Source organism: Aphanomyces astaci, assembly GCF_000520075.1.
Source record: "Aphanomyces astaci strain APO3 unplaced genomic scaffold supercont1.19, whole genome shotgun sequence".
NCBI lineage: Eukaryota > Oomycota > Saprolegniomycetes > Saprolegniales > Verrucalvaceae > Aphanomyces > Aphanomyces astaci.
The window spans coordinates 359,134-382,350 of NW_009798282.1; the positions used below are offsets into that span (position 1 = coordinate 359,134).

General features: G+C 49.4%; 9 protein-coding genes across 10 annotated transcripts; 5 read left to right on the top strand and 4 right to left on the bottom strand.

Moving 5' to 3' along the window:
• The first annotated feature begins 55 nt into the window (after positions 1-55).
• On the top strand, positions 56-1,856 carry H257_08537 (hypothetical protein). The gene is made up of 9 exons (XM_009834444.1): positions 56-193; positions 247-335; positions 395-449; positions 510-574; positions 634-710; positions 774-962; positions 1,029-1,227; positions 1,294-1,402; positions 1,562-1,856. Exons 1-9 carry the CDS (start codon positions 64-66, stop codon positions 1,753-1,755), a joined length of 1,107 nt encoding a protein of 368 aa, XP_009832746.1. The 5' UTR covers positions 56-63; the 3' UTR covers positions 1,756-1,856.
• Positions 1,857-2,509: 653 nt separating this feature from the next.
• Positions 2,510-4,071, bottom strand: H257_08538 (hypothetical protein). The gene is made up of 5 exons (XM_009834445.1): positions 3,611-4,071; positions 3,319-3,568; positions 2,930-3,022; positions 2,774-2,874; positions 2,510-2,730 (listed from the first exon to the last, which is right to left on the bottom strand). Exons 1-5 carry the CDS (start codon positions 4,040-4,042, stop codon positions 2,605-2,607), a joined length of 1,002 nt encoding a protein of 333 aa, XP_009832747.1. The 5' UTR covers positions 4,043-4,071; the 3' UTR covers positions 2,510-2,604.
• Positions 4,072-4,323: 252 nt separating this feature from the next.
• Positions 4,324-5,390, bottom strand: H257_08539 (hypothetical protein). The gene is made up of 5 exons (XM_009834446.1): positions 5,291-5,390; positions 5,070-5,241; positions 4,806-5,026; positions 4,506-4,738; positions 4,324-4,455 (listed from the first exon to the last, which is right to left on the bottom strand). Exons 1-5 carry the CDS (start codon positions 5,366-5,368, stop codon positions 4,368-4,370), a joined length of 792 nt encoding a protein of 263 aa, XP_009832748.1. The 5' UTR covers positions 5,369-5,390; the 3' UTR covers positions 4,324-4,367.
• A 123-nt stretch (positions 5,391-5,513) lies between these two features.
• On the top strand, positions 5,514-12,651 carry H257_08540 (hypothetical protein). The gene is made up of 22 exons (XM_009834447.1): positions 5,514-5,945; positions 6,001-6,269; positions 6,321-6,524; positions 6,592-6,657; positions 6,728-6,764; positions 6,871-6,945; positions 7,013-7,060; positions 7,140-7,270; positions 7,707-8,055; positions 8,372-8,614; positions 8,674-8,812; positions 9,553-9,622; positions 9,729-9,878; positions 9,964-10,074; positions 10,133-10,364; positions 10,413-10,673; positions 10,756-11,067; positions 11,117-11,265; positions 11,388-11,578; positions 12,025-12,223; positions 12,269-12,393; positions 12,446-12,651. Exons 1-22 carry the CDS (start codon positions 5,549-5,551, stop codon positions 12,603-12,605), a joined length of 3,918 nt encoding a protein of 1,305 aa, XP_009832749.1. The 5' UTR covers positions 5,514-5,548; the 3' UTR covers positions 12,606-12,651.
• A 65-nt stretch (positions 12,652-12,716) lies between these two features.
• H257_08541 lies at positions 12,717-14,587 on the top strand. 2 transcript variants are annotated; one of them, XM_009834448.1, is made up of 5 exons: positions 12,717-12,777; positions 12,828-12,899; positions 12,965-13,460; positions 13,974-14,178; positions 14,397-14,587. In XM_009834448.1, the coding sequence occupies exons 1-5, from the start codon at positions 12,738-12,740 to the stop codon at positions 14,487-14,489; spliced, it is 906 nt and encodes a 301-aa protein (XP_009832750.1). In that variant the 5' UTR covers positions 12,717-12,737; the 3' UTR covers positions 14,490-14,587. The 2 variants fall into 2 exon arrangements, with proteins under 2 accessions (XP_009832750.1, XP_009832751.1); XM_009834449.1 differs by having other exon boundaries at positions 12,717-12,899.
• Positions 14,588-14,799: 212 nt separating this feature from the next.
• On the bottom strand, positions 14,800-16,665 carry H257_08542 (hypothetical protein; the record flags this gene model as incomplete). Its single annotated transcript, XM_009834450.1, has 5 exons — positions 14,800-15,070; positions 15,125-15,311; positions 15,371-15,582; positions 15,884-16,180; positions 16,256-16,665. 5 exons carry the CDS (start codon positions 16,663-16,665, stop codon positions 14,800-14,802), a joined length of 1,377 nt encoding a protein of 458 aa, XP_009832752.1.
• A 768-nt stretch (positions 16,666-17,433) lies between these two features.
• Positions 17,434-20,197, top strand: H257_08543 (hypothetical protein; the record flags this gene model as incomplete). The annotated part of the gene is made up of 2 exons (XM_009834451.1): positions 17,434-18,734; positions 19,686-20,197. 2 exons carry the CDS (start codon positions 17,434-17,436, stop codon positions 20,149-20,151), a joined length of 1,767 nt encoding a protein of 588 aa, XP_009832753.1. The 3' UTR covers positions 20,152-20,197.
• Positions 20,198-20,487: 290 nt separating this feature from the next.
• Positions 20,488-21,462, top strand: H257_08544 (hypothetical protein). The gene is made up of 2 exons (XM_009834452.1): positions 20,488-20,857; positions 20,908-21,462. Exons 1-2 carry the CDS (start codon positions 20,499-20,501, stop codon positions 21,398-21,400), a joined length of 852 nt encoding a protein of 283 aa, XP_009832754.1. The 5' UTR covers positions 20,488-20,498; the 3' UTR covers positions 21,401-21,462.
• Positions 21,463-22,259: 797 nt separating this feature from the next.
• On the bottom strand, positions 22,260-23,030 carry H257_08545 (hypothetical protein). The gene has a single exon (XM_009834453.1). It carries the CDS (start codon positions 22,962-22,964, stop codon positions 22,332-22,334), a length of 633 nt encoding a protein of 210 aa, XP_009832755.1. The 5' UTR covers positions 22,965-23,030; the 3' UTR covers positions 22,260-22,331.
• Positions 23,031-23,217: the final 187 nt, after the last annotated feature.

Sequence of the window (23,217 nt, forward strand, 5' to 3'; positions counted from 1 at the left end):
TGAACTATATTGAACGCTGTGATTGATGGGTGGAAGTGATACTGTAACCTAACGGTGTCCACCATGACCTTGAAGACCGAGGGTGAACTGCGTGGCCTTGTCGCGGTCATCCAAGATGCCTTGGCGACCAATGCGCTCAACGCGCTTGAGTCCATCGCTAGTGAGCCCATGGGACGTTGCTTCCTCGGCGTGGGTATGCAATAGTCCTCTCTGCATGTCCATCGTCGTCAAATGTTGATGTACTAGCCGGGTTCTTGGAGTTTGCGATGGCAAAGGTAGGTGCTTTCACCAAGTCCATTGCGCCAAGCGACGACGAAGTTGGCGCGGCAGAACAAGTACGTGGCATGGCCTCTTGTTGCCAGCTCCATCCATCGAGTTGAACATCGAGCTACAGGTTTTGTCGATCGTGGCGAAGGTCATGAAAGACGAAGACAACGCCGTGCACGCTGGTACGTACATGCAGTTTCGTGTTTTCGAGTAAAACGACTGTACGAGTGTTCACCTTGTAGCGCAATTGGGGTGGCACACCTTGTTGCTCAAACTCCTCCTCCACGACAACGAACTCATCTCCGACGTACTGTATAACCAATCCTGCCTCGATCATCCTAAACAGAAGTCTATTGCTCCCTCTAGGCAGCGTCGGAGGTTGTAGTCACCTGCGCCACGCACAACTGCAACACGACTGGCATCAACATCTCGTTTCCTTACACGTACAAGTTTTGTCGTTTAACCTCGTCGCACACCGCCATCACCTAACACAAACATTTCATCAGAACGCTGCCGTTGGAGCCACCGACTCGTCCGTGGCCGCAGCTCCAAGCGCTGCCGCGCGACGCCCGGGATGCCGACGTCCCCGTCGTGCTGATCCGAGCGGTGAAGCGTCGCATGACGGGGCAGCCCAAGACTGGGTACCTATTGTGGGGTGCGGCGGTGATTTTGGCTCGCTGGATCCACTTGCATCGGTACAATCCTCTACCATCCATATACGATGGCTAACGATGCCTCATGTGTTTTGGTGCACTGCTTAGCGAGCTGTTTGACGGCAAGAGCGTGCTGGAAGTGGGCAGTGGCCTCGGACTCAGCGGCATCGTGGCCGGAGCGTACAGCCTCCGAACGATCCTAACCGACTACCAGCAAGACACGCTCAAAGCGCTAGCGTACAACGTCATGCTGAATCAAACGATGGGCACTACGGTGGAGCATTTGGACTGGGACCACTTGGACAAGGTACCTTGTTATGTGGAGTTGTGGAAAAGTAGATGGTCGATTTCTAATCGATTGAGTGGTGGTTAGACGAATGAACAGGCCAAGGTGGATCTAGTCATTGCGAGCGACATCATTTGCGATCCCACGACGGCAGAAGGCTTTGCCAATGTCATTCGAACCCGATTGTCGACATCCGGTACGGTGATGATCATAGTTAAGTTGGGGTTTCTACTTTCGAAGGTGCTGGTCACTGAATCGATGCGTACCGTTAATCGATCGATGGATTTGGCCAATCGACTGGCTCATACGATCACTCTCTCTTTGTGAAGTGATGTCGTCCTGAATACAAACGTAGGCGTGGCGTACTTGGTGAATGCGACCGGCCACAGTCGATTTGGAGTGGGGCGACTGCGAGAGCTGCTGCTCGCCCCACCCTTCGACACGACGATTGTGCCCGTGGAGACCCTCCCGGACGGTCTTCGCTTGCTCGATACGGTCTGGGATGCCAAAGAACTGCGCTATGAGCACTACACTATCCGGCTCAAGTGATTTCTGGGCTTAAGTCGAGTATCAAGACCAGGTCAGCACAGAAGTCCAAATATTTTGGGTAAAACGCCAATACTACATATTAGGCAATTTCGAATCGACTTGACAATATATTCTACAACAAAGTCGCCTATATAACATTACTAGTATGACATGTTGCCATAGTTGGAACGCATGTACGATATATGGCTTGTGCATGCATATTATAGTAAGTTAGGGGCCACAATCTTCTTGCGTGTCAGTGTACTACTGTGAACCTAACATAAGCACTACTATTCCTATTGCATTCGATATTATATCCTATGAGTCACAACTCAAAACGTCCGATATGGGATGCTCGACGACGGCCAACCAACACATTAATCACCCCCAGTTTGCTTCGACTTGAACGTGATGTACTAGTCTTTGATGGATTCTACTGGTAGTAGTCGTCCCTAAGTATGAGTAAAAAAGTACAATAAATACTAGTACAATAAATACTAGTATAATTGGTCGATTTCAACAACGTTGAGGTATGTATTGTGGATTTTCCAAGCCCCGTTGAATCGAATCTCGCCGCCGAATCAAATCACGTTAATCGACGCTATTGGCTAATCTATTTTTGAGTGGCTTTGATGATTGGCTCTTGCAGAAAGGAAAGTATATTCAACCAATCAGAACTCCAGTGTGATTCAATATTGATTAGAGCAACCATTCGAATTAGTTTAAAGCGAATTCACAATATCGATACCATTAAACTAGTACGAAATACAAGTGCTTTGGTAGTGCACATTCCAAATCCAATGGAATACACAAAGGGTATATGCAGTTCGTGTTTAACCAGAATGAACGTCGTTCGTTTACAATGTATGTCTACATCATAAACGAGCGCGCCGGACGCTCTTGGGCGATTGTAAACTTGTCCAAAACAGCGTTCGTGCACGCCATGCCCTTGGTCAACGTCGCCAAATACGTCACCAGCAGCGTGTCATTGTATTCCTACCACCATTTTAATACAATAGGACAAGAACAACAATAATACCTGAGCAAAAGACGCGTCAAACAAGGCAGATTTCATCGCGGGGAGTTGCTGGCAACTGCTCGCAACCTGTCGCAGCAACGCATGGTCCACTGGAATCTCGCCTACCGACGAAAGAGAAAAACTCACACTAATTCATGGTGGACAACTCGAGCGTACCGTTCTTGGTCGCCTCCAAAAACCGCCGCAGCACGCCCAATTGTTTGTCCAGCATGTGCGTGGCGTCCCGAAGCGACCCCAAACTGCCATGCACTATGCGTTCAAAGTTGGTCACGATTTGTTAAAACAGGGTCGTGATTTGGTAAAAAACGGCCTCGATATGGATACGGAGAATTAAATCAAGGACACGTATTGTTAAATCAAGGACACTTATTGTTAAATCAAGGTCACGTATCGTTAAATCAAGGACATGTATCGTTAAATCAAGGACACGTATCGTTAAATCAAGGACACGTATTGTTAAATCAAGGACACGTATTGTTACAGCGTAAAAGGCAAACGATATATATGGTCGAGTGATGGGCTCGTGTAGAAGCGGGGGAACGTACAGGACGATTGTGCGGTGGCATTGGTGGGGGCGACCTTGGAAATGTGGTCCAGCGCAATGCCTTCCGACTCGGTGGTGGTGACTTTGAACGGCGTTTTGACAAACAGCATGGTCGGTGCGTTGTTCACGACATGCAGCTCGGACTCGTAGAGGGCCAGAGGAAGCTTGACCTTGGCATGATCCTTGGGTTGTGCGGGCGGAGGCGTGGGGTCCAACACAAGGAAGAGGGGTGACTCATTGAACTCCATCAACTAGACAACATGCATGAGGAAGGATAGGGGAAACATGCAGACCATGCGATGTGTGGCCAGGTCAGAAGCGTGGATCTTGTCTTGCACGGCATACCACCCGAGGAACTCGAAGCCAGGGAACACGGTCGCAAACTGCTCCGTGCGCTGCGTCAAGAACGCCTTCAACGACAGGTTCGAGTCTGACACACTCAGTTCGTGCGCCGACGGAAGCTCGAAGGAGTCGATGACCTCAATCTCGCGCCCCTTTTGAATGCCAAACAATGCGCCAACGACTGGTTTGGCGGTCGGAGGACCCGTCAGTGAGGCCGCAGCGTGCACGCGAGTCCAGTGATCGCACAGGTTCATCAACACCAACGGATGGATGCCAACATCCACACGCCCTTCGCTCGTCCCTTCATTAAAGTGCTCGGAGGAAGCACCGTCGTTGTCTGCTACCTGGACACTCACGTCGTCGACGGAGACGGAATCGGCCATCACTTCTGCTAAACGTTACTTGAGTGAGATGTGTAGGAAAATATCGGTTGTCAGCGGCCTGTTTCATTGGTCAATTTTATGACTATTGGACCAATCCAATTGAGGCAATCATATATTTTCTACCAATGCAAACCCTTCCCCATAAATATATACTATTAATATTAATACTACGTAGTAGCATTTGAGTAGTTTGACTATGAATCATTAATATGTAGAAATCGCCGTATTTTTATGCTGGCAGAGCTATCTCTAACATTTAACCTTATATTAATAGAAAGCAATGCATTTGAATAGGATTGATTTGACTTACAAACGTTTGCTAACATTATCTATGCACAGGCTTGACGCGGCGAGTCGCCGCCGGTCGAAAGCGCGTGACCACCATTCCCGTGCCCAAAATGGCCAGCGTGAACCTACTCGGACTCGTCAAATAGCCGAGGATGATTAACAGTTAGTTGCGTACCAAATCCCGGCATACGTGGCGTGTTTCCACGGTGTCATGTAGAATTCAAGGTAGTTTTGCTTGGCCTTGCGACAGGGTTCACCCGCCGGTCGCTCCGTGTCGTCGTCGGGCGCCACTTGGTCGACCAGCACGGGCACGTACTCAGTCGCGCCCATCGCGTGTGCCAACTGCGGTTGGTTGAGCCAAAAAAAATGACGTTTTTCCGGCTCGTTGGGGGGCGAAAAGGTTTTTTCCTAGGTAAAAAAATATTCAGATTATATGTAGCAGACGTTTTATAAACAACAGCAAAACCATTCGAACCTCTTCGCCCTGCACCAGGAGCCCGACGATCGTCTCTACCTTGGACGAGGCGGGAGACGGGGCGGCATCCCTGTGCGCTTCCATGTCGGCTTTGGGCAACCATCCACGATTGACCATGACCGATGTTCCATTCTGGCGTTGGAAGAGTTGGTAGATGTACCCGCCCGACGAGACACGACCTCCTTTGGTGTCTTGCATGTCAATGGGTGGGGAGCGTGGGTCTACTGTGACGTGAGATGTGTGCGATGCAGTATACGCCATTACATAGGTAGAACGTCGAGCCAGGGACAAAGATGCCGTCGAGTTTCAAAGGTCGGAACTCTAGGTCGTCGGCCACAGTCGCAGCCGTGACGTCGCTGGGTAAGGTTACCACCGGCTCGTCAAGTCGTTTCTTGCGCTGTTCGATCACGTCGAGTTTCCAAAAGTACCGGTTCGTCTACCGTATCTTATACGCATTGGGCTTCATGCATAGTGATCAACTCTACCTGCCACACGCCCATGCTGGCCGTTCCCACCACGATGGACGAGAACACCGCCGCCCCAACCTTCTGCCCGCTCGACATCGTCCGATGAATTCGCTGATGCATGAATTCCAATGCTGCATACCATTGGTGGATATGTTATCCAATCCAGCCAATCCTAGACAATTGTATCCGGTGCTATCCGGATAATGCACACCTGAAACTGGCGAGCGTTTCAGCCTGGCAATTCTAGCCAACGGCCGCGTCGCGGGCACAATCATCATGGCGGCGCTGAGGAAACCCAAGCGACCCATTTTAGGAGCGCTGGAAGAAGGAGATGAACTTGAGCCGGCTGAGCCTCCGACAGCCGCCGGCACTCCACCGATGGAGAAGAAGCGACTTCAACTTACGATCAAGAATGTGCTGTTGCGGGCTCAAGTGACTCGCCTTTTCACAGACAAGCCCGTCAACTCCATCGTTCCAGAGATACCCTCGTCGATCCCGCTGCACACGCCGTCATCTGTAAAGCTAGCACCCATAGCTGCACCTCCGCAGAGACCTAGCGCAGTTCCATCGCCCGCGGCTTCACCGCCGCTCATATTTAACCACACCGTATCTCAAAACGGCAACATTTGGTCCTCTGTCGTACGCAAGGCTATGTTAAAGGCACCGCAGGAAGGTACTCCCACCCCTGTAATTGCCCTCCAGCGTCTATACAGTGGATTCTTTTCCAGAATTGGCCCTGGCATCCCATGAACACGACTCCATAACCAACGACACAATTGACAACAGCAAGCAGTCACTTCGAGCACTGCTACAAAGCCCCAAAGTCAAGCTATACGTCGACAGGTTCTCCGGCCGTGCCGGCACCTCCGTCAGACCGCTTCCGCAATCGGCAGCGATGCGGAAATGGTCCAAAGTGAACGGATCGTCGTCCATGGCGGACATGGAAAGCAGCAACCAAGAGACGTCTTCCGAAGGCGGAAGTACCAACGACGATGACGTACGCTCATCATCTCATTTGCATGAACATGATGCTCTATATGCGGACTAGCATGGCGCGGCGGTGGAAGCGCGGAAGAAGGAAGCCAGCCAGCCAGACTACGGCCGCAACCTCGTCCTCGCAGAGTCGTGCCGCGCGGCGTTCTGCCGAGATGCTGAGAACCGATCCACTTCCGACCTCCAAGCGCTGCGCACGTGGTTCCAGAAAACCAAACTCAAAACGTGCACCGATTTCGAGTCGTTGCAGGCCATGGAGGTACTACTACCCAACAGACCAAACGGCCACGCCATCCCGATCTCAGCCGTATGTGCCTACTACCTAGTTGACGTTGCTCTGTCGACGCATGAAATTGCACGCGTACTACCCCAACGAAGTCGTGTTCAAACAGGTATCATTCATACTAGAGATAGTACATAGATGGGTGTTTCATTCGATTCACGAGATGGTAAAACGTACAGGGCGACGAAGGCGATGCACTGTACATTGTGTTTTCAGGTACACTATCCACGTCGAAAATGATGAGTTGCCGTCCAAGCAACGTAGTGGCTGATCGAGCAACTAACCTACATATATATAATATATACATATATGTGAAATCCAGGCAAGGTCGAGGTTCGAGTCAACCAAAAGATCATGGGCGACTTTATCGAAGTGGTCGTGTGTGAAATGAACAAGGGTACTGTAGTCCCCTACCCTTTTTGTACTTGTGTACACCTCATTCGGTCTTTACCTTATATTTGCAGGGGAATTCTTTGGCGAGCGATCTCTCCTCAACAATGAACCTCGCGCGGGTTCGTCCTCATTTCACAGACATACATACATCGTTGTGTGGATATATATATATATATTTGTCAATCTCATGTCATGTAGCCACGATCGTGACGAAAACAGCGACGGAATTGGTGTCTATCTGCCGAGATGACTACGACGTAATGCTCAAGCAAGACCAGCAAGCATTTCTGCAAAAAGCGGCGGTAGCGGGTAGCCGCCGGTTGTCCCAGGTAAACAGTCGAATGAGCAAAACACATTCTTTTTTTATTATCCCCATGAATGGATGAAATATTAATTGAATAATTAATTATAATTCCTTAAATGTTTCATTCAACGACCGAGATTTCGTGGATGCTGTCGATATATATATATATATATTGTCCTTTTACTCAAAAATGGACTTTTGTGCTGATTCGCCAAATCTATCGATCGATTGTTTGTTCTGACTCTTATATGTAAAACTCGTCCAGTGTCACACTAATTTCAGTAACATACTAATTCAATGTTGAAATGGTCCAAGAGTGAATTTGATTGGCTATTTGAATCGTGTTGTGTGTTTTGATTGGTCGTATATCGATTGTCTGTCGATTTGGCTATTTTGCGCATTCGATTGAGCACCCAAACACTCCAATTTCAAATATATCGACTTGACAATATTATATGTAGGTGCTGCTCAACACCCACGACACGTACATCAAGATTTTGAAGAAGAAGCCGTCGACCCGGTCCAAGACGGACCTGGTGACCCTCGCGACGTTTCTCCAAACGCTCAAGTTCTTTCGAGGTCTGCCCAAGACATTTGTCCAGGAGCTGTGCACGATCATCGACCTCATCAACGTCGACGCCAACACGACCATATTCCGCGAAGGAGAGATCGGCAAACTGTTTTACGTCATCCTCAGCGGCGCCGTGGATGTCAAGATCAGCGCCGTGGACCAGCGCGGTGGCACCGTGCAGACTAAATTGGTCAACCTTGGCGAAGGCAGCCACTTTGGGGACTTGGCGCTGATGAAAAGTATGCATATATATGTATCCTTGAACATACGCATATATGTCGTTGAAGCTATGGTAATATATATGTAAATATATATATATATTACCATAGCTATGTAAATATGTATCGTTGAATATATGCATATATATCGTTTAATAGCACACGTCGTTGAATATATATGCTTATATACTAGTATATGTATCGTTGAATATACGCATATATATCGTTTAATAGTACGCATATGTTGAATATATGCTTATATATATGACATATCGTTGAATATATGGTAATATATATATTTATTGGTGAAAATATACGCAAATATATGATGTACTAGAGGACGGGCTCCGCAGCGCCACGGTCGTGTCGACCCATTCATGCGAATTGCTCATCATTGCCGAAAAGGACTACAACTCGATTTTGAAAAAGCTGCAAAAAGAAGACATGCAGAAACGGATGGCGTTGCTGGACAAGATTCCGATCTTTCAGTCGGTCGAGTGGACGTCGGAAATCATGCAAGAGCTGAGCTATGTGCTCATGGAGCAACGGCTGGCCGCGGGCACGGCCTTGTATAAACAAGGTACGTACACCAATTATATTGCAGCCCAAGAGGCAGACCAACGCCGCAAACAACTACAGGAGATAAAGCCGTGCACTTGTACTTTCTCACGCGGGGTGAAGTGATTATTTCCAAGTCGGTGGTCGATCCCAAGTCCCACAAGGAGCACTTGGTCGTGGTCGACCGGCTCGGGCCGTTCAACGTCCTCGGCGACGACGCGTACGTGTTATATTGTGGATTCGCTATAAATGTCCAAAACCCCCATGGTTTATATATCAATATTGAATCACTCTGGGGTTCTGATTGGTTGAATATACTTACTTGTCCATTCTTTAAGAGCCAATCAAATTAACTCAAAATTGCATTATTCAATAGCGTCGATTCATCGTGATTCGTTTCGGTGGCGAGATATTCGATTATTCCACGGGGTCTGGAAATTTGTATCGAATCCACAATATATATTGTCATTGTGATTATTAAAGCGAGTCGGGATGCCACAGATAATTTGATATCAAATAATATTCTGACAGAGCCTTCCCTTTTCAAAGGGGACGTGAGAAAAAAAAATATTTGCAAAATATTTTGATCTGACCTGTGGATGCCATGATGGAATGAGAGACCCTTTGCTGAAATATCATGTGTAAATATCAGGAGTAGGTAAAAAAAAGGTTGGGCAGTTGCAGATGAAACTTGTTTCTGTCTGAAAACAGTGAAAATTCGACGTATTATGTTAATTTATATATGTCAGATTTGGTAGCCAAACACAGACAAAACCTGTCGTTGGAAGAAATGTGTCGTAATATCTCTCAAAAGTTGCGAAAATTGGAGTTTTCTGACAATTTTTTATCGCAGCCAGAGTGGCCCGTAGTGTATTGGGTATATATATATATATATATATATATATTATACACCTTCAGGCACTACAGGATCTTGTGGTTGACGGTGGCTACTTATATTAGCGCCACGGGGAAGAACTTTAACGAACCTGTGATTCGCAGTGAAACCGCGACGGCCAATACGCCTATCGAAGTACGTTGTTGTTTGTGCCCTACAACGCATTACGGGCAATAAATCTAATTTATATATATATCTGAATGAAAAACATCGACTGATTGATATATCTGTGGGGTATTAGGTCCTCGCCCTTTCCAAGTACGATGTGTTCAACCGGCTGTCCCGCACGGCGCGCGAGACCCTGCGCGGCCACACGCATCGCCACAAGCACCCTGTGGTGGTGTTTGATCAGCTGTACAAAACTCTCAAATGGAACCAGTTCAAAGCTAAAGTTCGTTCGTAGTTATTACTAGTAGACGCGGTAGTACTACTATTAATCGTTATATTGACCACGTGCATATATGGGTACCACGTAGGTCGTACACGACGAAGTGCATACAGATCGATTGAACAAGATACTGCCGACATCGGGTCGCTACGTCAAGCCCACGAAAGCAGCACCTGCGACGACGTCATCACTCTACCAGGTACAGTGCCTTATCATCGCATGTCGACTAGGATTAGGGGCATCTGTCGGTCGTGTAGCGTGGCCACATGCAGCACGCGCCGTTGATCGAAGGCAACGAGTTGCTGCTGCTCAGTCCTGTGAAACCGACTCCACCGGTCAAGACCCTCGCCAGTTACACGCTAAACTACAACCCCGAGATTACAACCCAGGACAGACCGGCGTTGCTACGACACGTGCTGGAGAATCACAGCAAAGCCGCGAGAAACACGCTCGACGAAGGCAACCCCATGGTGTACTTGGAGTACTTGGGTATGGCCAATCATATATATATATATATATATATTTGATATATTGTAGCTCCACTGGCGTTGACCTCAACGTCGTCACAGAAGGATCATTTCGAAGACATTATTCACCCCACAGACTCGGTGGCAGAGAATTTCATCTTTTCGATTCCGTCTTCGCCACGACGGCATAAAAAATCACGCGGCGACTTGTTGACGAAGGGGTCGTCGTCTAAGGCTGCCACGTCATCAACATCAGCAGTAGTAGTAGCATCAGCGCCACCGCGTTTGCACAGTCACCACGGGTTTGTAATTGTCAACATTGCTAGCCAAGGTAGTCAGTCGTCCATCTATCTCTAGCTAGTCAAACAATATATATGTTTGAGGGTTATATATAATACACCGAGTGTGGGTAGAGCTGCACCCGGTGTCCCCCCAGCCCGCGTTTCGATTGGTCGGCCATTTTGCAACTTCCGCCGACGCCCGTGACCGAGCGGCCCAGATTGAAGCCCATGAAAACTCACATTCGTACCGGTCGTTCAAGGCGGACCCCCACCCCGTCGAGTTCTTTGTCATCGAGACGGACAAACATGCGCTTGTTCCGCCTTCGATGGACCGGCTCATGTCGCCGCAGTATTGTAACCAACGGCTGCACGAATACCTGCACGACCACGGCAACCTCAACAAACTCCACGCGTCCTTTTGCCAGCTCACCCAGTCCCCAACAGGTAACATGTGACCATCATTATCGCCATGAAAGTCGAACTTGGAGTGTAGGAGGCCACCAAGACATGGGCGGCACCATGTCGTCGCACGCTATCGCAAGGATCATGCACGATCTGTGTGGGCACTTGGAGTGCCTGCACCTAGTACCCGCCACCACCACATCCCCTCCGACGACTTGCAATCCGAACGACTCGTTCAAGGTAATACGGGGATATATATATATATTGTAATCAAATGCCAATATCCATGTGTCATTGAACGAAATATAGATCATCCAAAACGTTTAATTATATTTTTGTGTTGTGGACGATCACACTTGTAGAAAAAGACTCCAACGACGACGCTGCAATTGCAAGATATTGAGCACAACCACATGCCGCTCGAGCTCAAGCAATCGTCCTGCAACTTCGCGTGCATTTCCACACTAATTGTGGGCGACGGCACCGAGCCCAGCTTGTGTGTGTACGGGTGCTTTCCCACGGAAGCCGACGCCACTGCGTTTGCCGAACACGGGTACTTCTTTCATCAAATGTATATCTATATAGAGACTATCAGGGTAGTTACTGTAGTATAGGTGTTTCGGGTGTAATATATATATATAAATCTCGTATAGTTAATATATATATATAGTCTAGGAGGTTATTGTGAATTCGCTATAACTTTCCAAAATGCGCGCGATTTGTGTAATCAATATTAAATCACGCTGGAGTTCTGATTGGCTGACTAAACTTGTCCTTTCTGTAAGAGCCAATCAAATCCACTCAAAAAAATGGATTAGCCAATCGCGTCGATTCGTGATTTGATTCGGCAGGGTCTGGAACTTCGTATCGAATCCACAATATTTATATTAACTTTCAAGAGTATACTCGTACATATTATATATATATATATTGAGCCTCCAAAACCCCTGCTCAAACGAAAAGTGTATCATATGTTGTTGTAATATTAATATGAGTTAGGTTTCCCAACGAACTGAGCGACCAAGCGTTGTTGTGCGTGGTGCCCATGTACGAATGGATCTACTTTGAAGACGCGACCGACTGGTGTGTTCAAATGCGCAAGTCCCAAGATCGTCACAACCTGGCCGTGCACAAGAAGGAACTACATGCGATCCAGCAGCAGCCGGCGGCGGTGGCTCCTGTCCTTGCGCCCCACGAAGTACTACTACTACATACTATACAAGTCCTCAGGTGCTGTTCACAGGCGCCCAAGTGGATGGTTGAACAGCAGCAAGGCCAACGACTTCACCAGCTCGTTTGCTCGCACATGGGCATGAAAGTGGCGGAGAAGGACTCTGACATGAAAGCGATCGACGACGAAGCTTACACGTACCAACTAACGCCTGATTACTACGTAGTAGTTGTTGATGCACATTTTTAGGCTCAAAAGCAGCACCACCCTCGAGCAGAAGATGGAAGCGCTCCACGATATCCTCGGTGCTCGGCATCAGTCCACGGGCCTCGGCTCAAGCCTCCAAAAGATGCAAAAGGTCCAACGGTTTGGGCACATTATGAAGATGCGCCTCCAAAAAGGCGAGTAACTACTAGTTAATAACGATTAATCAGTGGAAAAACCTACATTCTGGGTGTATTTACTTCCACGGGAGGCCATTTCCGGATAAATAATTATAAAGATGTACAAGAGTGTTGGTCATACATTCACCACAAGCTAGATGAGCAAGCGATGCCGAGACAACGCCGACGACCGCAAAGGTCCCTTCGCCCTCTGTCCATGAATGCGGCTGAGAGATGATGCATGTTAGAGTCGAAGAAGGCCAAGAAGAGCTCTCACAAGAAGCATAAGAAGCACAAGAAGTCCCGACAGGATGGCCCAGGTAGGCGGTGCTCGCGGTGTCGGAATGCTCCTTCGCTTCCAGACCAACGATGCTGATGTGGGTAGAGACAACGCTCACAGTCGACGACTACTTTCAGAAGGCCAAGGAGTTTCGGGTGTGGCTCAAGCTTGAAAAGGGTGTGTACTTTGACGACTTGACGTCGGCCGACGCCCAGGCGGCGTTTGAAAAGTTTGTGAGCAAGTGGAATGCGAACCGGTTGGAGTCCATGTACTACACGAAAATTCCGCAGCAAGTTCTAGAGAGTGTGCACCGCACCAAGCACAAGTGGGGCTTCAAGATGAACGACCACGAGCGGCTGGAACTAGCGTCGACCAAGGACACGGTCGACATCTCGACCAATAAAGAAACGACAAGTGCACGTCCTGCACTCCCATCCCACTCCACAGCAACTTCTAGAGCCACTCCGAAGCAACCCGCATCCTCCCCGCGGGAGGTGGATGATTCCGACGACGACCGCAAGCGCGCCAAGCGCGACCGCAAAGCGTACAACAAGCACAAGGACATGGTGCACGAAGAGTTGGCCCCCAAAGCCACGGGCAGGTAGTTCAGTACATTCATTCCTGTTTATTTGCAAGTACATTCATTCCTGTTTCTTGGCGAATAGTAGTCCTATTCGAGATACTAGGATGCGATATTCGTTTGAAAGAGAAGAAAAATAACTTACTTTCAGTATGGCACTGTAGTATGTATTGACTCGTTTTCACATTCAATTTGGACGTGTTGCGTTTAATTTATAAATTACGTAGCTTTCAAATTGAGTTGCCCCGATTTATGCTTGTATAAACTATACTATACAGTATTGAAGAGTGTTTATATAAGGTGTTTGCCACGGCCAAGGGACAAACCGAATTCTATTGGCCAGCAATCTACAAAACGTGATTGGATGATTGGCTAGGTTATTCCTCTTAAATCAATTCAATTCTAACGTTTCTGGCGATTACTCCACTTACGAACCGAGTAATGACTATATATAGTTTAAATCGGTCAAGTTGTCTTATGATATGGCTTTTATGGCCAAAATTGTTTACAATAAAGTCGAATGTATACTATTAGAGACGCAGCGATCGAAAAGAAGCGCCAAGTCGGCGCGGCCGTCCATGGTGCGGCGCGGCAGAAGGATGACGCCAAGGACGGGTTGACCCTGAGCGAGGACTTCCTCATGGGCGGCTCCGACGACTTCCAAGCGCGCGTCCAGCGCCGCAAACAAGCGCAAGGCCGCCGCGCCGAAGAAATGAACCAACGCGTGACCGCCGCCAAGGTAATAATATTCACAACCACTTGGATTTATTCACTTGACCACGTTTCGGACTTTCGATGTCCCATGATACATATTATAGTTTATGAAACTTCAGAATAAAAAATATTTTTCTAGTATATAGATTTATTTCTGTGGAAATATATACTACTATGGATGAAAAGTCGTATCGAATCTATCTAAACATATATATATGTTAATGAACTCGGATGGACGCGTAGGATGCGGAAGCGGCGCGCATGCAAAAATTCTTGGCGGACATGGGCATCCAGCCAGGCCAAGAGCGCATCACAATTGCCCCCCGGCAACAATAACAAGACAAATTATTGTGGATGATTCGCTATATAAACTTGCAAAATTCGCCTCGTTTGTCGAAGCAAGATTGAAGCACGCTGGAGTTCTGATTGGTTGAATATACTTGTCCTTTCTGAAAGAGCCAATCAAATCCACTCAAAAAATGGATTAGCCAATAGCGTCGATTAACGTGATTCAATTCGGCGGCGAGATATTCGATTGGAAATTCGTATCGAATCCACAATAGTTTATACTCTATACATTTATGCAGGGTCTGCTGCATACCTTCCATCATACATGGGTGGTTAAATTTAGCTGGCTATCATTCTATCACAACCGAGGCTCACTGGGACTCTTGTTAGCTCTGTCCTTCGTCTGCATGCCCTTGTTGGTCCGTCGTGCTTGGTCGAATCTCTTCAATTTTTGTTCAAATGTGAGGGGCGGCGTCGGGGGGTCTTGCAGGAGGGGGCCAGGAATCCAGTCATACTCGAGCTGGTAGTGGCGGTGTCGAAGGGGCGCCAGCGAGGTCGTCGATGTGGCGGGGTGGACTTGGACGGGGATGGCGACCCAGCACTGCTTGGGGTTGACGTACCCTTGGAGTCTACCACAAGCAGCAAGCATGACGGACAGCTAGAACCACTCGAAATAAACGTACCGATGCCACGTTTTCACGTTCATTTTACGCACGCCGTGGGTCCGAGGCGGGGTCACGGACGACAGCGGCGCCAGCGTTGGCCTCGGCGGGATCGCCACCATGTGCCGTCGGCGCGACGGACGGACGCTCGGGGCAAAGTCCTCGCGGGCCCACACTCGCTTGAGCGTCGCCACAACCAGCTCCCGTTCTACTCAGTATAAGATATAGTACTACAATAGTGTGGTTTGGAGTGTATGCCAAACGAACGGTGATGCCCTGGACTGTCGCATGTGTGCTGCTGCTGTGTCTTCTGCGGTGGTCTGGTTCGCCGCCGCCGTCGCCGGGCTTTTGCAAGACGGCGGAGGCGACACCGTCGGCGCCACCACCGCTGCATCAACCGCACGGCCATAATCTGGAGACCTGCCATCACCACCGTCGCCACCACGGACTCTGCTTGTCGGCGACAGACAAGGCGACGTCTATTTAACGTGGATATGCAACTCAATGTCGTGTATGGAGATGACGTTGTTGCTCAGCAACTGATGATCCAGTCCGATTTGTACATATATATACAATATATGTAAATAAATATATTCTCTGAGAAAGTCATCCACCATTCGATCGACACCAATGACTCTGACACCCCCCCCCACTACACATACAGATTGGACACACAACTAAATGGAGCAGTCACACAGTACAACACTCAAAACTCGTTCAACATCAAGAAGTCTCTCGACAAGCAGTCAGTATTGGGGACGACAATATGTACACACTAACCCTGTCTCACGAAGGTACTGTATCGCAGCGTGTGTGTCGTGGGCTTCCAGCGCCCATCTAGATGATGCATGTCTCCATGCATGTTGTATCCTGTTGGCGGCGTAGGTTTGTTTGAGGTACCACGCTTGGTGCAATTGGGAGGCGACGTGGGCGGTAGTAGCGTCCAGCAGGTGCATGATGTTGGTGGTGACGGCGGAGTGGACTGCCGCCTTGTAGTGGCGCAGGGCGATGCGCCCTTTGACGCGGCCCACCCACCCCCGGACGAATCGCTCGACGAGTCGCGTGGCATGTTCCGATCTAGAGCATGAGGCAGCTATATCACTAATGGACGAAGAGGGGGGAGGGGGTATCAAGAGGGGGGGTATCTCTTACTGCAAGGCGGCCGACGCGACGCTGTGAGACAGAAAGAACTTAGCGAATTGCTTCAACTTATCCAGAACCTTGACCGTCGGCAGCTTGGAAAACACGTACTTGTGCGCTAACGACGTGAACTTGGCTAGTGGTTTAGCGATGGCGTCGGGCACGCGCAACGCCGTGGTGAGGGCGCGGCATGCCGCAGCGGTGGTCTTGGACGCTTTATGCAGCATGCGCTCAAGGGGACTCGAGGACGATGGAGCAGCAGGGCGTTGTCTGGTGGAAACATTTCGTCGAGCAGGAGCCAAGCGCGGCGTGAACGCCGCACGGACCGTCGACTTGATGGTCGTCTTGAGCTTGGTGATGGTTTGTGTCACGTGGCTTTCGCTCCGTGGCACTAGTGTAGTGGTGGTGGTGCCGATAGCCATAGCGATAGGAGAAGAGTGTATGGCCACAGACATCCTGTCCTTTCGTTGCTTGGCCTTCTCCAATAGTATCTTCATGGGGTTGGTCATGCGCCAGGTGCGGTCGACTCTGAAACCGCTCGGCGTTACAGCCCTCCTCGTCCATGCACCAAGCGTGCGGTAATAGAGTACTTGCTGCTGCGCTTACAAGTGGACCTATTAATACAGGTGGTAGGTATCCTTACCTCCATCCATGGGGCAGTCTCACCACCGTTACCGATGTGGAACCTTCTACCGCCGCCCACTACAACCTCTGCAGTTCGTACCCCAATCAAAGGGTATTCGGGGTCATTGAATGGTTAAAAAGTCACCGCTCGAACCAGTTGCGAAACATAGCGATGGTCAGCGGCAACAACTCGTGGGTGTGCGATTTGTCATCCACACAATCTCTCAAGGTCAGATATCTTGAAATTTCTCCCCACAGTTCCTACAACGCCAGCTATTAACATCATCTTGCACCACTACTTCTTCGTACAGCGCACACGATAGTTCCGCCGTCGATGCCATGTAGGTGCGCCATGTTCGCCAAGACATTGGCCCAACCTTCCTCGAAATGTCATCCTCATCGAGATGGAGACTTTTCAATTCGATCATATTGACGCGGGAAATTGAAATTCAATAAGATCTCCAGGATTTGAATTCAAACTTCACTTGAATTCGGAACTAAAGTCCTATTTAGACAATACTTCCGAATTCAACAACTCATTTCGGCTTGTTCCCAGGAGGAGACACATGCGCGCGTTGACCCCGTTCCTCAAGACAAGTCTGCATGCGGTGCTGACGGCCCCGCTCCAAGATGTCCTGGACACACGAGAGCGAGATGGAGCCAACTACGGGATGATGGGACCACACATTGTGCTTGTGTCTCGCGTGGATCCGCAGACAAATGCCGTCCTTGTCAATGACGGCACCCACTCGATGTGGGCGTTCTTACCGCCGACGTCCGTGCAAGCATGCCATCGGATGTACCCACACATTCGTGCCATGAAGGACTTCCGCGGGTGCGTTTTGCGTGTGGAAGTGTGTCATTTCTCGACGACTGGCCGCGTTTCTACGGCCTTTCAATCGACGACAAGTTTGGGTCGGATCTGCCTCCACATCACGTGCATGGAGATCATCGACGTTCCGTCCATCTCCCCGAACGAATCCCCGCATGTTCTCAATGATCCATCGGTTGCCTCCCTCGTGGACATGCCGCTGGCGCGTCTGGAACCTCGCCTGCTTCCTCACAGCATCGCCTCCCCAATCACGTCACACCATCAACAGCATCCCACCAACACATTCAACCACGCGTACATGTTCCACGAGCAGCACCCACTGACGTTAGAAGACTGCATCATTCCATCCGACCAGTGGCGACAGCTTGAAGGCCTCGTCATGGACATGACCGACTCGCAGTTGATCGCCCAGAACGGCAGTGTGCCCATTCCGCCCTCTTCTCAAAGTCAGCCACCCGCCGCTGCGCTTCCGCACTCGACTGCGTCCGACCCCTCGTCCATCACCATGCTTCCATCAACTGCATCGCCAACCCACGACATTATCACTGACCAAGCGGTAGTTGAAGCCAGCAACCTCCCCACGACTGGCCCAACCCAAGCCTCGTCGGCACCTTCCCCCGCTCGACCCTATGCCTTTTGCCACCAAAGCCTTCCCGACAACTTTATCGTCGACCCCGATTCATCCTCCGCCTCTTCCTCAAGTCCAACTCCACGACTCACTTCGACGCCCGCCCGTCTCCCTCGCAATGCGACACCGGTACCATCCAGTATAGACAAGGAGAACTCGCCGCACGCGTCCGCCGGCACTCCTATGACCACTTCCAGTGGCCATTCCACGAGCAGCGGCTTCAAGAAGCAGCCCCTGGGCAACGCCACCAACTTGATCCCGTCCCCAAACCAAGTAGAAGACGAACCGCATGATGCGTTGACAAGGAAAAGTCCCATTCGAACGGCCGCCTTACGTCGCCGGACGAAGTCCACAGCGTCAATGTCGTCGTCGTCTAGTACGAGCAACCGATCCCAATTCTCGTCCCGGTGGGCATTTTCCCAATCTATCAATCCTGTCATGTATTCTATGCAATGGACGACCCCGTGGTTTGAAATGTCTTCTTGTGATGATATCTCTAGGGTTTATATTTTGTCGATTTGATACAAATTTGGGGAGGGGGTGCAATCGAATCGCGCCAACCAAACCGATCCGCAATCGATCTGATTGGTTGAATTTCATTGAGAAATGGGTTTTGATTGGTTATTAATTTTGAGCTCATCTGAAGTAGCCAATCAAATCGATTTAAATTCCAACGAGAAACCACAACACAATGAAATGAAATTTCACTCGAAAGTACAATATTTCCATAACCTTTTTTACTTTTATGATGTTTTTGATACGTTTTTTAGGGTGCGTCTGGTAACATACCCTCTACAACGCCATACATTACGTATCATTTTTTATATAGTAATTGGATTTTTTTATTGCACTCCTAACGTTAAGTATAAGCTAACTGTAAGTACTAGTATTACTACGGGTAATATGTCAAAAATATATTATTCCATTTTCTGGCAAAATGGGATTTTAACCAAAATGCAATTTTGAAAATGGAGGTACAAGGTTCATTTTGTAATGTGGCGTTTTGGACCACTTGAACGAGTACATCCCACGTGGAAATATGGGACTTGGGTTAAAACTCTTCAAGATATGTACTTTCAATTTGGATCAGATTTGTTGAATTTGGCCCCAAAATGGCGTTTTGGGCCTGAATATTGCAATATTTCCGGTTACCAGACGACACCCTTAGCTTTCGAGTGTATTATTCGTAAGGGGGTATATGTATACGTCTAACTAGTATGTGTGTGGATTCTAAACATAACTACTTGTTTGAAATACTCCATGCTGTCTTGAATGTCGTTTGCTGTAATAAAAATATATATATTCTTGTCCAATATCTTTGCCGTTCTTCATGACCCTATATTTGCTCCTAAACATAGGTACGACTGGGACGACGAAACCAAAGACGACGCACCAGATTTTCGGGGTCCTCACGAAATTGCAAGCAACAAGCGAGTGAGGAATCAATCGACTTCGTCCGCCATGGTTCCAGCCCCTGCTGCTGTTACTGGGTTCTCACAGTGGCAGACGCAACCCCCGACCCAGCCTGTGGTCCATCCATCCCAGCGAAGCGCCAAACGGCCGAGATGGACGAGCTACGACAGGAAAGCGAACGACCAGGAATTGATGGCCGTGCTGGACGACCCCCAGCACAACAACAGCAGCAGCACGGACGACGACGACCAGAACCAGCATCATGTGACGCGAGAACCGGATTTCTTTCGCGCGGTGCACTTTCGACCGTCGATTCGACGCGGCGTCCTGTATTCGATCCAAATGGCCACCCCCGATTGTACGACCGCCGTGCTCGAGTTCATTCAAGGCGCGCGACGGGGTAGTAGGTAGTACTAGTACTAGTACTATTAATAGTATAGTTATGTTTTGGCCTGTAGTACTTCTTACTGTAACTTACGGTAGCACTACTTTCCGTTGGGCGGTCTGTATCAGTACCATATACTTCGAAGTATTAATAGTATTATTAATAATACGTATTAATAGTAATTAATACTATTAATACTTCGAAGTATTATACTACGTACTTCGAACTAGTACAATTTAATACTTCCGAAGTATATTTAATAATAAGTACTATTATTAATATTAGCAATACGTATTGATCCTGTGAAAGTAGGCCCTACAGTACTACTATTAGTACATACTAGAACTCAGTTTTGATTTGGATGCATTTCTGCATGGAAGCATCGTTGTTTCCGATGGACAATTGCAGGCAACGACCACCTCGAGCAGCCTCGCGCCAACCTTCCACGTGGTCCCGGGGACTTATGCGCCTTGCGCTCGTATCGCTCTGTGCGGCGTGCCTCGCCTTGGTGTATTATCCTCGGCCACTGCTGCCAGAGTTTCCACAGCCAGTCGACCTCAAGGCGACGACTACCACAACTACCCATTCATTGCCGTCGTTCCTCTTTGTGGGGGACTCTATCACCGAATTGGGCAGCCACCCCGACCTCATGGGATTCCAAGTGCTCTTTCAGAAAGACTACGTGCGTAAAGCAGACACGATCAACCGCGGCAACAGCGGCTGGACTACTCGGTAGAATTTGACATCGTATGTCATTCTCCTCACATATAGATCCCATGCAGGAAGTGGATTCTCGCTCTGCCGACGCTTCTAGCGGAATGGAGGACCAAGCCACCGACCCTGGTCGTCCTCTTCCTCGGAGCCAACGACGCTTGCCTCACGACTGGAGCGGACGCATGGGCGCATGTCCCGCTGCCCGAGTACAAAGCCAACTTAAACACCCTCGTCCGCGCCTTTCAAACGTCGTTCATGCACAGCCGCGTGTTGTTGGTGACGCCGCCTCCCTTTGACGACACGTCCATCGTGTGGAAGGACACTCGAACTAATGCCGAGACGGGCAGGTACGCCGCGGCGGCGGTCGATGTGGCCAAGCGCGCCAACGTGCCCGTGGTAGACCTGTGGACGGCGCTTCAGCCGAGGATCGGCACCATCTTTTACGACGGTCTGCACCCGAATGCGAACGGAAACGTCCACATTCATTCCCTTATGAGGCAGACCATTCGCACAGCATACCCGGACCTGACACCAGACCAGTTGCCCGTAGTGTACAGCTGATGTACAGTATATTGCCGTCATGGCATTGTTTCAGGTAGTTTTAACGAGATCGCGAGTTCTCCACTTGAGATGTGGCAGATGAAGGCTGGCGAAAAGCCCATCGACAGATAGATGACGAGGAGATCGCTCCTTGCTACTTATAGATGGGCCATGGTTTTGGAAGCCCTCAATTTCTACGTAACGTTAGTACAAACAACAAACAGCACAAATATCATGAAAAAGCCACCTGATATTGGCACGCGACATGGTGTAGTCTATGGGCTCGTGGACTAGTAATTGTACGATGCTTGCACATTCCGTGAAGAATTGAACGTTCTAACTACCGGTGGATTGCAACATTGCATACCTCGGTAAGGTGCTGCAGTATAAATCTTTGATTCACCCGTTAAAGCAGGATTGTTATATTGTTGCCAGCCACACTGTAGTAATTTTTACGCCGAAATTGAAACTAACTGACTTTTGTGTGTCAGAGGTGTACTGTATTAGCAGGTGCCGATCCTGGTCATTCTGCAGCCCAAGCTTGAGTGCATGCATAAAGTGCGCTCCACAACCAAACACAGTGTGTAGAGAACTTTGAGTGCCGCTGATGGCTCAAGTTACATAAATGCATTGAATTAGTCGGTGCACAACTTGTCCCAAGTGTCCACCATTACCCTTAGTAGTGTCGTTTTTCAAGATGGGGGCAGTAGGTTTAGCTCCGAAATTAGTCTCACCTATCACATTTGGCCATCATAATTCGATACTAAAATGAAGTCATGTCCAAGGGAACAAGCTCAACAGCAAATGCACAGAATTTCGTCGGTAGTAGGATATCCATTGGCTACGCATTTAGCTCCATCATGGCTGCACTCTAAACATAGCTTGACATCGTGCGTATCTGCAAGCAGTTCACTTTGCCTTTCGCCTCAGCCAAGCCAAACACCTTCCCCAGCTACCAATCATCATGCAATTCACTTACCTTGTTGCTGCTTTGAGCATGGCCGTCTCTGTGGCGCGCGCTGACTGCGACGCCGATGTCATCACCGCCAACGCCGTCACGTTGACTCAAGCGTGCACTGACGACCTGGAAGGTGGCACTCCGCCGACGCTCGAAACTGTCTTTGCCGATTACCGAACCAACGCCAACACCATCTACACGTACGGGTTGTGCGGGTCGACGACGTGCAATGCAGAAATCGCTGCATCGACGTACCCGACGTGCACTCCCACGACGCCGACGAGTTACACAGCGGAGATCGCGGGGTTTTCCGCGGCCTGCACGGCCTTGACCGGAGCCATCACGGGGACATGTACTGCGAGCAACATTGCCGATAATTTGTGGGCCAAGAACCTCGTAAACCTCGACGCGGCGTGCGCGACAGCATTGACCAAGACTGCTGGCTCTGGGTGGTACACGAATGCGTTTAGCCTCCTGGACATCACGACCACCAACACGATCACGACCAACTACTGTGCCTCCACAGACTGCGTCGCGCTGGCTACGAGCACGAAGGCTGCTTTGGCAAGCTGTACCGATGCTGCGGGCAAGAATTTGTTCACGGACATCGGAGCCGTCATCACACATTGTGAGAACCTAGCCACCACAACGGTGGCCCCCACTACGACAACCACCACTGTCGCCCCCACTACGACGACCACCACTGTCGCACCCACTACGACGACCACCACCGTCGCCCCCACTACCACCACCACCACTGTCGCCCCCACTACCACCACCACCACTGTCGCCCCCACTACGACGACTACCACTGTCTCCCCTACTACGACTACCACTACTGCTGCCCCAGGTAGCACAACCACCACCACTGCTGCCCCAG